General features: G+C 32.2%; 1 protein-coding gene across 1 annotated transcript; it reads right to left on the bottom strand.

Annotated features, from left to right (window-relative positions):
- Positions 1 to 580: 580 nt before the first annotated feature.
- On the bottom strand, positions 581 to 5,864 carry LOC108335955 (probable transcription factor KAN2). The gene is made up of 6 exons (XM_017572194.2): positions 4,820 to 5,864; positions 4,550 to 4,626; positions 3,488 to 3,533; positions 3,203 to 3,362; positions 2,036 to 2,096; positions 581 to 1,184 (listed from the first exon to the last, which is right to left on the bottom strand). The coding sequence occupies exons 1-6, from the start codon at positions 5,469 to 5,471 to the stop codon at positions 1,056 to 1,058; spliced, it is 1,125 nt and encodes a 374-aa protein (XP_017427683.1). The 5' UTR covers positions 5,472 to 5,864; the 3' UTR covers positions 581 to 1,055.
- Between the last annotated feature and the right edge of the window lie 7,393 nt (positions 5,865 to 13,257).

The raw sequence follows: 13,257 nt of genomic DNA, 5'->3' as shown, positions 1-13,257 counted from the left end.
TGATATAACAAATTAATCAAACTTCTAGTACCTACTCAACCTACAGGAATAAGCATTTGAGTAGGTACAGGATTTAAAGAAATGTTTATCCTTTTTTACGAAAATGCTAATTAAATGATGTCACCTCAAAGTTCTTTTCATCTATTAGATATATGTAGCAAAATTAAAAGAATTCATCTCTCGTTTTCGTTTAATATATTGAAAATGTTAACGACAAAATCACATGAATTTTAAACAGGAAAAAGAAAGAAGTGTACATTGTTTGGTTTGAGTTAGCAATTTCCTGGGAAAAGGAAATTATTTAGGCATAAAAGAAAGGAATGTATATTATTTTCTTCTTTAGGTTTCGTTTTCATAAAGATATGAAGTGTTATGATTGCCACTTTATTTAAATTTTTTGGTGAGTTCATTGCCACTTTATATGTATCTTAAGCTTGACTATGTTGGTATTCTTTTTGACACTTTATTCAAATTTTTCAGTCTTTTCCTAAGTCCATATTCTCAATTCTCTCTTTTGTTCCTAAAGTGTAAAGCATGTGCCTAGGTGTAGAATTGAATATAGGATTAGGAACCCAACTTCTTTGGTGGAAATATCTAAATATTTCATAAATGTAAAGTGCTCCATTACAATTACCAAGGATCACTTCATACTTTTAAGATAACTCTCTCTCTCTCTCTCTCTCTCTCTCACTCTCTCACTCTCTCTCACTCTCTCATGTCTCTTTCTTTCTCTCAGATTGCAAAAACATACAAATCAATTAGATTTCATATATTTACCAAGAAAATATAATATGTTGATTTGGATCTCACAAGAGCTCTGATAGGAAGGCCATGCTTTTTTCCCTCAGCCCTTTCTTTTGTTGCTTTCTGTCTTTCTTGTCTCCTTGTGTTCTTTAGCTCCTTTTACTTTTCTTTTTTTTTTCTCTTTTATTTTCTTTTAGCTTTCTCTTTCTCTCGTTTTCTCAGCGGCTTCCTCGTTCTCGTTCCAGCTCTCTACCTCTTTCAGTTTCTTACTAGTTAATCAATAATACGTATTCAGAGGGATCGGATCCTTGTTAAAGTGGCTGCCCCAAGCTGAATTCCAAATCCAAATTAGCCTTCTTCGGGCTTGATCCTGACACATTTGAAGATGAGCTTCCATCTGATATTCTCTCATAACTCACACACTTCGGATCCATTTCCTTCTGAAAAACCAAATACAAATATATCACTTAATCAATATTAAGACCCAAAACTATCAAACTAAATCTATATTTTTTATATATAATAACATCGGTAACAAAATTTATGCTTAGAATACTGTGCGTACTATCTAAACCAACTACCTGATTGACCCAGCTGGATTAGCAAATATAATATATATAGTTCTAATGTAATGATGAGAATGGGAAACAAATTACCGAGAAAGATATACAGAAGAAGTTGTGTGTGTGAACAGGTTTCGGGAATCAAAGAACATTTCACTCGGAGAATAATTACAGAATATTTATATCAATCAAGGAAAAAATAAAGAAACTTCAGAGAGGTACACCTAAAAGCCTGCTAAGTGCTAGAATTTGCATTTTCATGTCCTAGCTTTGAATTTTCTTTTTTGTGTGTGGCATTAAGATTTACTAATTCTTACGAGTGTATGTGAGTGACCTACAATTTCATAGTTTAGACCGTTGATAAACGAGTCAAAGGGGGTAGGTTTAGGGTTATATAGATGGCCCTTTTCTATATTATCATTAATAAATCTTAAAGGGACGTCTTTTACTTGAAAAATTGTTTTTAAAGCGTTGTAATTAGTGTAAATGCGAAAAGGACTGGTCTACCCATTTGAATTTGTGAAGGACAAAGCAGCTTTATGGAAAGTCTTTTCCTTTTCTCATCTTTATAATGTGCATGGCAAGATGAAAAAGATCAAACGTATTTCCTTTCACTCTCAACTCCCTTTCATGCCATTCCAAACGCAGCTTGGTATTTGTGTATAAATAAAACTTTTGAAACAAAAGGCCAACCAGAGGCAATAAAGGGGGGTTAAGTAAATATATACCTCAAGAGATGGCACGTTTCCAACAGAATCAGTCTTTGTCTTCCCATGCAACCAAGCTTCCCTGTAACAACAAAAACATCGAAAGAATATATCCCATTACTGAAAGCCATGTTGTAAAACAAAAAAGGGAGAAAAAGAAACCCATCTTTTACTGCCTTAATTATGCATACACCCTTTTACATATTTTGCTGATTGAAATAAAGTTGAAACCACCCAATTCAAACCCCATTGTCCATTGTTTATATATTATATATGTGTGTGTATATGTATATATTGGACCATTCAAGGAAGTTTCAAAGAGCATATATTGCTTTGGCACCAGATTTCTAATTATGGGTCTACCAAAGGCTTAGCTTTGACACTAAGTTTCCCAATTGTAGGGCCCATATAATAGCCTAATGTCTGAACCCCACAAAATCCTAAGGAAAGAGATATCTCTATTTTTAAGGTGGATTTTGGCAAATATGAAACTCCTGTCTCTTTGAATCCTATGTAGGAGTGTGTGTGGGTTCCTTTTTTACTCCCTTTTCACCCACTAGAAGAGAGTATATTATTACCCCATCATGGAGATTGGATGCTCATGGTTTGTGGACAGACAGAACAAAGCAAACTGAAATGATTTATTCTTTTTGTGATTTTTTGCGCCTAACCATGTTTGCATGTGAGGTTGAGAGAGAGAGAGAGAGAGAGAGTGGGAGAGAGAGAGAGAGAATGAAAAGAACAAAGAGAGAGAAATGCTAATATGAATAAGACATGCATCTATTGCTCGGGTTTTTATTAGTATTTTTGCAGCATGACTGCCGGAGAAACATAGAATGGAATAATACAAATTATGCAAGAAAGTGAAAAACGAAAAAACATTGGTTTCAACTTGATCATAGTTTTATAAAATTCACTCGGTAACAGGAAAATAACTATGTTGCCAGCATCACTCGAAACAACATGTTACTTAAAACATTAGTTATGCATTGAGACCTCGTTAAAACTGAAATTTCGCTCAATAGCTTTCAAGCATTTCGACAAAGATAATTCTGCGTTATACATATATTAATAAAACCAAAAAACTAAGGAAAAGAAACCTTTTAAGGGAATGTATATATCTGCATATATAGAATTAAAACTTGAATATCTACACAGAAAAAATAAAATTTGGACAGGTGTTTTTACCTGGAAGAGTTACCCCAAAGACCATGACAATCCTTATCTTGATTAACACTTGATCTTCCCTGTTTAATGGATACATCAGACCTTCGAGAAGATTTTATATCAAACATTAAGTCATCAGAAGTATCTCCCGACGACCCATTATCATACACATCCGATTGCCCTAGTTCATGATCAAAGAGGGAAACGATAACCAAGTCAGATAAACCGACAAGTGGATGAGAAAAATGCTAACTTTCACGCCTTAATCTTCGTACAATATTTGATGAAACAAAAATAGACACCAACCTGATGAAGCCGCAGCTCTATCTGTAGTTTTCACCGTCCGGTACATCTGGATTTAAATTTTGCATCATAAACATTAGATAGTGTAGTATTAATACAAAGTGACTTAGAAAAACACGACAAAAACCCTGTTGATAAAAATCATAATATTAGTAATAAAATACTTATTATTATTATTATTTACTAGTGTGTAACACAGCAAAATGAGAGGAAGATTAGCGGAAACCCAAGAAGTTTGCCTAAGAAACTTAAGAAGTTGCAAGTTGATAGTATTAAATTAATAGGAAGAAGAGTACAAGTTGTAACACAGAAGCATTTATGGTTAAGGCAATATATATGCATATATGCATGGAAACATGTGACTAACCAGGGTTAAAGCTGGCATGGTAAAAAAACCCACATCTGAGGAACGGATCATTGAGAAATGATGGTGTTGGGTATATACGTACTTGCTTATCATTTATTTATTGATTTATTCCTTTTTAAATGAAATTTATACACATTATTTCTTTAATGGCATGGACTGAACTATGAGCTTGTCTGATCTCGGCTTGGCTGCGACTCATTTTGGATTCATAGAGGCTTTGTCCTACTTGTTTCAGAAATCGATAAGTACCTCACACTTTCTCTCTCTTATTTTATTTTCGCTTTTTCCCCTTTAACTCGGCTGGTTCATTCTTCCAAAGCAAAAAGCTGTTTATTAGGTTGCAGAAGCAGAAGCAGAGAGGCAGCAGATCTAATAGAAAAAGAAGCGCTAAGAATTTGTGAGACCCTTTGTAAGGAAACCATTGGAATTTGAAATATATATTCATGACTTAACTGCTTCCTGTAATGTAAATGTAGGCTGTGGATTTTAAACACATATATGCATAGTACGTCTTACAAAGCACCATTAAAACCCCAATCAGAACCGTACCACCTTCAAGCTGACTCAAGAACTCCATAACAAATAATTAATAAAAACACTGACCTTCAGTGTTTTTAATATAATTATTTTGTTAATCGCTATACACTCATTAAGCTATTATAAACAGGTGCAATCAATTAACGGCCTTAATAGATTACCTGTAAATGAGACTTCACATGTGCTAAAGTGAGATCCTTCACATCCATTAGCTCAAGAACTGATTTGGGTGTAGCCCCTAATGAAAAACAGTAAAAAGAATGATTAATTCGGAGAACCAAGTCTGTTCCATTAAAATAAAATAAAATAAAAAATTCACTTTCATTTTTCTTCTTGGTCTTGTTGAATTAACTTGGAGAAGTGAAAGCAAGGGTGTAAGAAGAAAATTAAGCAAAAAGAAGAGAAGGAAAAGAAAAAAAAACGAAGCATACTTTCGTGGCCACCTAAGAGTTCAACGGCATGGACAAAGCGAGCATGGAGGGTAGAAGTCCAACGCATCCTGGGAGCCCTCATGCTACGCTTAGCAGGGAAGCGTGACAAGAACCTTGATCTCATAAGGGCCTGAGAGTGGAAAGGGGTAGAAGCAGTGTTGGTGCTGGAAATAATAGAAGAAGGGGCGGTGGTTGAAGGCTCCAGAGGGAGATGGTGGTGGTGGTGGTGATGCTGAGTGAATGGTATAGGAGGAGGGTTTTGGTACACTGGGATTCCTCTAATGGGTCTGAGAAAGCCGAGGTCTTGGCTGAGGCTTTGGTGCTGAGGCTGGAACAGTGGCTGGTGGAAGTAATGGTTCTGCTGAAAGGGTTGGAAGGGGTTGGTGGTGGCATTATTGGCACCGTGTTGGAAGCGGTGAATGAGGTTAGAGGAGTTGGAGTTATCGGACGAGGCTTTTGGATTGGAGAGGGAGAGGGCGACGCAAGAGTCTTGTTTGGCCATTGATGATATGGAGTTTCTTGAGTCCAAGGCTCTCTTCCAGAACCCCAAATCCATGTCTTCTTCTGTGCTTCTCCTCCAAGTTGATGTTGGTTTGGCGTTTGGAGGGCTGATTTGTAAGGACAAGTCTGGTTGAGCTGGGAAAAGTTCCATCCAAACAAGCCTTTATGTGTTGCTGCTTTGGCTTCTTCTCACCTGTGTTTAGTTTTGTAGACTTCTCTTCCCCTTGCTGAGTTTCCTTATGTCGTGCAATACTATATATGTTTATATAGTAAGAAAAGTTAGAAGGATTGAAGAGTGTGGTGAGGGGAAGGAGGAGCTAAAAGGGAGCTAGGTGAGGGTAATTAATAGGATTTTGTGAAGGTGTGCGGATGGAGTTTGGAGCATTGAATCAATTTGGAGTAGTTGCAGAGCAGAGATTTGAGATTGAGAGAAGAGGGCATGGAGAAATAGAGAGAGAGAGTGAGAGAAAGAGAGAGAGAGAGAGAGAGGGGGGGAAGAAATGACAAGGTATGTGAAGTGAATGGCTGTTTCTTTTGTGTAAAGTATATGTGAGAAAATGACACTTAAGGGACTATACCATAGGGGGGTGGTGGGCAAGAGAGAGAGAGAGAGAGAAGATTGTTTCTTTTGTGGACGTGGGGGGTAGGGTACTGGAGTGAGAGTGAGAAAGGGGAAAAAAAGAATGAAAAAAAAATTAAGATAAGAGAGGGAAAAAAGAAAAGAAAAAGGTAATTAACTCGTAACTTTTATTCCTTTTTACAAATATACTCTATCTTTTATTTTTCTTCGGATTAAAAATGGAAAAGCAAGACATTTTCTCAAACACCTTTAACGTGTGTGTGCTCATTGTTTTCATCTACAAATCCAACTTTCTAACAAGCACACCCACACACACGTACACTACACAGAACCCCCCTTTCACTTGACTGAAACCTAGGGCTTGCTTGTTCTTTTCATCTAATCCTTAAAAAAATTAAAATCCTGAAATTTACAGTCACATGATTGCACGCAAATTTCAACATCTTGGGGATTTGTTTTGTTTTGTTAACAGCCCAATTATAAACCACTCATTGAGGTCATGATGAACCCTAATTCTCCGCAAATCACATCATGCATTCTTCTTAGCATAAATTTGGACCCATCCATCCTATTCTTGTCATATTCTTTTTATAATCAACCAAGAAAATCAAAGGTATATTTGTGGGTTGTATCCAAAATCAGGACAAATTGGAAAGTCAGATTTACCCTATATTTTATTTCCGTAAGGACCTTTCTAATGTGGGTAAATTTGTCTTTTAAGCATCACGCCCTCCTTAAGTCATCAAATAGACATCGGAACGTACTACTGAATTATATACACTCCACTCACTCTCCGAGACACATACCCTAGACCTACAAAAAGCACTAAATCAATAAAAAAACTTATAATACGAAAAAAATAAAATTGTCGTGAAACTCGTATCAGGAAAATGCTAAGAAATTAATTAAATTCCTGGAATAATCCATTATTCCTGGTCCTTGAGAAATGTTAGTCCGGTTGACTTAAATTTTGCATGAGAAAGAATATTATTAATCTAAAGCTTGGGAAATTACAGATATATATGGTGGGTCATGCGAGTCTATCAAAATTAAATTTTATGGTTACGAGTTTTGGGATTGAAATGGATGGTCCTAATAAGAGTCCATAAGAAAATAAGATGGTCCTATGATACACTCTAGAGATAAACGACGTATGAATAATCTCTGTCTACCAATCAATGTGAGTCACTGTCATGTTTACACAACATTATGTGTGTCCTATAGCTTCATCATATTAAACTGTGGTGAATTATAAGCATATAAATAGCAAAATCAACTAGTCAAAGGTGACCGATCACTCTTAATTGGAATTAAGTTTTTTAATCATTTTATATTTGCTTCGTAGAGGAAGGTGTTAGGGTTGGCTCGTTTTGGGTCCAATAATGTAAAACATGACATGGTTTTCTATTTGTGCTAGGAATAGGGTTGCAGATGTTTCAATCACCCAATGCTGTTAATCAGCTTTCGATATGCAAACTGCTCATCAAAACAATTCGTTTACTCTTCTTGTCTCACTTACCCTGCTTCTCTACTTAGTTTATATAACAATCTCTTTTCGTCTCTTCATAACATATATATATATATATATATATATATATATATATATATATATATATATATATATATATATATATATATATTTTTTGTTATTTAGTTAACTATTCAAACTATAATGGATATGTTGCAACATAACATCTACCACTTTCTTTTAACTAAATACTTCATATAATTCATTTTATGGATTACCATCACTTCCTTTTATCAAAGACCAACGCATACAAAACATAAATAGGTTAATTTTATCATAAAACACTTTTTTATTTTAATGTTTTTCAAAGTTGTGTGTTTCCTACAGATAACATGTCGTTTTAAGGATTTGTTCTATGTGCACTTAGGCTTAGGTAAAAGGTCAAAAAGGTTCTTTAATTTTTAGGCTGGTTCATGTTTAGCAATATTTTTGCTATGGTTAAATTTGTACACTTCTATTTTAGATATAACAATAAAAGTAAAAATAAAATAAAAGGAAAGTCAGCAAAGATATTAGGTCATTCATCTCGCATTAACTCTGTATGAAAGATTAAACTTCATCAATCAAACTGCTGGATTAGTTGTTTTCTTCTAATTTTAAAGCTAGTTAGTTCATGAAATAATTTCGTAATATATATATATATATATATATATATATATATATATATATATATATATATATATATATATATATTTTAAGTGAAATGATTTAAGTAAGTAAGTATCGAAAACTGATTTCTAGATTTAAGATAAAAAATATAATGTTGAATTTTTTTTAATAAAAAAATATATCAGTAAAGGATGTAGAAGTAAAATTTATTTGAAGAAAATTTTATCAAGTTTGGTCATGTATAATGCCAATTTTGTAGATACTAAAGTTATCATAATACTCTTAATCGTTGATTTTTTTTTTTTTGATAAAATTAATGAACCCGCACTTTATTTTCTAAATAGAAAAATCAAATCCCAAGAAATAATTATTTCTCTTTTTATTGATGTAATATTTTGGTAAATTTACTTTGGAGTCTCTGCTTGTTAAATCATTACGTAAATTTAACCAGTTTTAGTTAAAGTTTATCTATCAGTTTAACCTGAAGTGGTTAGTATTAATACCAAAGCCTTAGATAAATAAATATATTTATACCTGTATAATCATTATCCAAATTTTTCTAATTTTAATGAACAATAGGTTGAATTTCTTGCAATTCCTTTTTCAAAATAAGCAGATTTTGGTTTTTTTGTTTAATTTTATTATTTACAAAATTAGACTACTTTAATAATAAAGTTCTATTTACTTATTAAATAAGTTATTTTCCTAAAATTATTTTAATAAAACTTACTTTAAGTTTTACCAAACTGATATCCTATATATATATATATATATATATATATATATATATATATATATATATATATATATATTACTAATTGTCTATGAATATTTTTGAGTTCAATATCTATTTCATTCGGTTTTCTTGGCCTCGAGGGGTTTTCATTGACACGATAGTTAATGAGCATTAATTATATAAGGAAATAAATAGTTAACTTTAATATGAAGATAATTGAATCCTTAAATTTGGATCAAAGAACTGGTAAGATGTTGAATCATTGATTATGTAAGCAAAGTAATGATTGGTCAATAACTAAAACAATTTGAATAACAAAATTGAAACAACATTAGGTCGTATGATCATTGGATTTTGATGGAGGGACGAACCTACAGCAGTTCCTATATATAGGCTTGACTACTTTATGTTGGGTAAATAATTGCTAAATCATGTTTTGGTCTGCTACCATTCTTTCCTAATTGCTTCAATGACCAACATGCTTTCTCAATTAGGTTAAAGCTAAACTCTCCTTTTGACCCTAATATAATACAATTAATACTTATTGAATTTAATTAATCGGTAATCTGTCTTTCAAATCACTTTCAATCGAGTTAATTAACCTCCAAATTTAATAAAAGGGTAAGATTAGATTGAAGTTCAACTTCAACCTATGTAAAAGGATATCCTCCTCCATAAAACTCAAACACGAGATAGTTTGAGAAATTATTCGGTAAGCATGCCCACATAATAATGAGAAGGTAGAAGTTTATCTAGAGCTGTAGGGTTTAATGCTTATTTTATAATTTTGATGCAATTAAGGAGAAGGGGTATTTATTCTAAGAATTTGTCCTAGAAATAAAAAGAGGTATTGTTTGAGAAAAGAAATGAAATGGTGACAAAGATGTGTAGATTTGGTTATATATATTAGGTTGTGAGAAAACAAAGTAAAATTTTCTTCTTTTCTTTCCCCTTTTGATGAGAAAAGTAGAATCACTAAGAGTGTGTTGGGCAAATAGAAAGATGATGCAAAAGCATTGGTATGCGTTACCCTTTGCTACGTAACTTTGCTTTTGATATCCCTTCCTTAAGTCATTACTCAACACCCAACTAATATCTTTGCATGATCACCTTCTTTTTTGGATAAAGCCTCCATAGGCCCCCCCACCTTTCCACCTTTTACATTTCTTAAAAATTCTTATTTCTAAACCTAAATTTCATAGTGCTATACTAAAAACTTTTTATTCATTAACCCAATCAATATTCAAACCCTAGCTTCAGTATTTACAAGAGCATGTAATTTCACCATTCACAAGAGCATGTAATTTGACTATTCACCATAATCCATATGTTTAGACAAAACAAAAGTTATTTTAACCTATAAATGATTAATATTAGTTATGCAAGAGCACACAATTGTTTTATGTATTTTTCATTAAAATTAAATTAACATATAAGTTAATTTTCTTAGTTAATAACGACAACAGTTATGATAATAATATAATGGGAGTTCTTGGTACTATTATTGCACCTTGAACAGTCCAAAGAAATAGTGTTTTTATTTAGTTTAAAGAATGGGAGTTCTTGGTTTTGGTGTCTCGATTAACGAAAGTAATCTTAGAAAGTTGTCTTTGTTTTGGTATGTTTTTCTGTGCAAGTATGATGGTGATAAATTTGTTGTAGTATTTAGTATTATTGTTGGATAGTTAGGTTGGTGGTAGGGTAATTTTGAAAACGTAATTTAGGGTAAAAACAAAAGGATGTTTGAGTACGTAGCGTTGAAGCCCAAATGGGGCATGGCATGGGCTATATTTGTAGGGCTAACAAGGTTTTGGGTAAGCTGCGACTTAACTTTATTTAACACGCCTAACGGTAAAAAGTAACCAAAAATCCTTCTACACACGTGAATCTCCTCACGCATCTGCATATTTCGCTTTAATAACCCTAAATTTTTCTTCTTTCGTCTTTATATTATCATTTGCACTTCCTACTTTCTCTCATACACTTCCACATCTATCTTTGCTTAAATACCAATTTCTTTCTTCTTTTTCTTAATGCATTTTTAGTTACACTAATTAATTACCCTTTTCATCCATCTAATTTCAACTGAATATTAATTCAGGTCTTCAGGCCTTTTATTATTCAAATTTAACATTTTTTTTCTACTTTAATATTTTTAGATTTTTCACTGAAAGTGGGATGTGATATCCTTTTAAAAGTTTTGAGAACAGAAATTTACTAAAAAAATTAGTACAAATAATTTAATTTTTTTTTGTAGGATTTGAAAATCAAGTTTGAAGTGAGGAGGATTTGTTATATTCATCACTTCGGAGGAGAAAATTGATATTTTGGTTGGTGAGTTTTTAAAATAAAAAATCGTTGACTTAATATAAATATTTTCAGTAGAAAATGGTAATTTTAAATATTTTGAAGTTGAGAAAATTTTGTAAGGCGACCAAAGTGGATGGGTTGATGAAAAATATAGATGTAACATTAAAACAATCCGAAAACTAAAATAACACAAGATTAGAAATAAAGGGAAAATATAATTAAGAATTCTATTTATGGTCATTTTAAATTTTCAAGATGGTATTGATTATTATTTTCTTAATATATCCTTATTATAAAAATAAAATAAAATAAAATAAACAGTAACTGGTTATGAAAATGTTTAATAATAAACGAAAAAGATAGATAATTGTTTGAATATTATGAATAACTTCAACATAAATGAGCGGTAAAAACTGAAGCAAACAATTACTAATTACCATTCATTATTTTTTTTAAATGGACTTTTTTCAATAAAAAGAAACCTCATTATTAGCTAAATAACAAAAGGTACTGGTGAAATGGTGAATAGTTAATTTATTCAATCAATTCTTGTTAGTTTAATTAGTCAAGAGTTTAACTTCCTATTGAAAGTGTTGCATCTGAAAAAAAAATTCTGGCTTTTTTACGTAAATCTATTTAATTACCCTTATATTGATTAGCATTTAAAGTGAGTTTTATTCACAGAGAATTTAAGAGAGAAAAAAACACACAGAAACATAGGAATAATATTGAAGGTCTGAAAAGACAATTTTCCTTGAGAATGAACATTATGGTGAGCAATGCAACACGTCCTTTATTACCATGGGAAAGGAAGCACCTATATGAAGGAATATAGGGTCCCTACCTATAATATATTCTACATATTATAAAAGTCTAACACACACAGTAATCACTGACCTTTGATCCTCGTGTTTCTGTTTAATTATTCATTTGTGAGTTAATTTTGACTATACTACTCTAATTAAATATCCATCTCATTTTTGTCATCAACACAATATCCTACATTGAGACCAACAAAATATTCAAAACTAATCAATCAATTTCCCATGGGAAAATGACATCTAATCTTTTCTTCAAACAAGATAAAAAAAAGGGACCAAATCACAGTGTTGATTAACAGGTTCTACGAGACTTGAGGGAGTCCAATACTTCAAATTTTCAAGTCAAACAAGGTGAATCCAAAATTTCACATTTTCCTATTAACCATGGAGCATGCAAATATATATAATAATTGAATAATTAGCTTAGTGTGATAGTTGAGTAAGTATTAATATACGATAAAATCGACTTCCTAGGGTTCCCGACAGCATTGGAAACACTGTAACACAAACAGATGTATATATAAACATAGTAATATAGTAATTATTTGGAAGTTGTGATATCCGAATTCTTATGGTCATTTTTTTAATACAAAAATGGTAACGGCGATGGTCCGGGAATACAGCCCTGACATTTCGTTTTCTCAAGTTATCAAATTGGTTGTTTGATTAAGGACATGGATTATTATATGTCCCCATTTGTCAACCATATTCCTAGAAAATAAAAATTAGGGTGCGGAGTTTGTGAAGATTGGAGACAAACTATAGTTTTTTGTATAGCACAATGTTTTAAGAAAAATGTAAGAGTTTAGAACATAAATGTGCTGTGGTTGTATGTTAATTATTTTGCTAGAGATTTGTGCCTTAGAAGCATCTAAACTTTGTCTCTTTTCAAATGTGTATTTTACATTATAAACTAATCTTGGTCGTCCATGTCCCGTGCTCAAGGAGGAATCTTAATTATATATTCTTTCTTGTAATTCTAGCTCTTACCTCATTAATTGTTAACAGTTCAGAATTTCCGTATATAAATACGCTTTTCTTCAATAGGATTTATCAATATGTTGCTATCTTTTGAACAATATTACGAGTATGTACATTTATACTTTTTTGTAACATCCCAAAAATTATAGTACGAAACTACATTAATGAGACATCACATAATAACAAGATAGAACAGTCATTGTAGGAAAATTATCTTACAATTATCCTAAAATCACCAGGAAATTTAAAGCTTTACAAAATTCCTATGCTGGTACGAACCTATGTATAAGACCGAACGGTCTTATACCTACTTAGGTGGATCCTCTGTTTTCAGCAATTTCTCCAGTGAAAACTCCTCTCCATCTGTTCACA

The sequence above is a fragment of the Vigna angularis genome, chromosome 10, assembly GCF_016808095.1.
Source record: "Vigna angularis cultivar LongXiaoDou No.4 chromosome 10, ASM1680809v1, whole genome shotgun sequence".
NCBI lineage: Eukaryota > Viridiplantae > Streptophyta > Magnoliopsida > Fabales > Fabaceae > Vigna > Vigna angularis.
Note: the sequence above shows the minus strand (reverse complement) of the source record. Positions and strands in the feature narration are given on the sequence as shown.

Bases quoted from the DNA above. Each gene is read 5' to 3' on its own strand.
- LOC108335955 (XM_017572194.2), bottom strand. From the start codon at position 5,471: ATGGAACTTTTCCCAGCTCAACCAGACTTGTCCTTACAAATCAGCCCT. The intron at 4,627-4,819 runs GTATGCTTCGTT...GTTTTTCATTAG, and splicing joins ACTCTTAGGTGGCCACGAAA to GGGCTACACCCAAATCAGTT. The intron at 1,185-2,035 runs GTATATATTTAC...TTGGTTTTTCAG, and splicing joins GAAACGTGCCATCTCTTGAG to AAGGAAATGGATCCGAAGTG.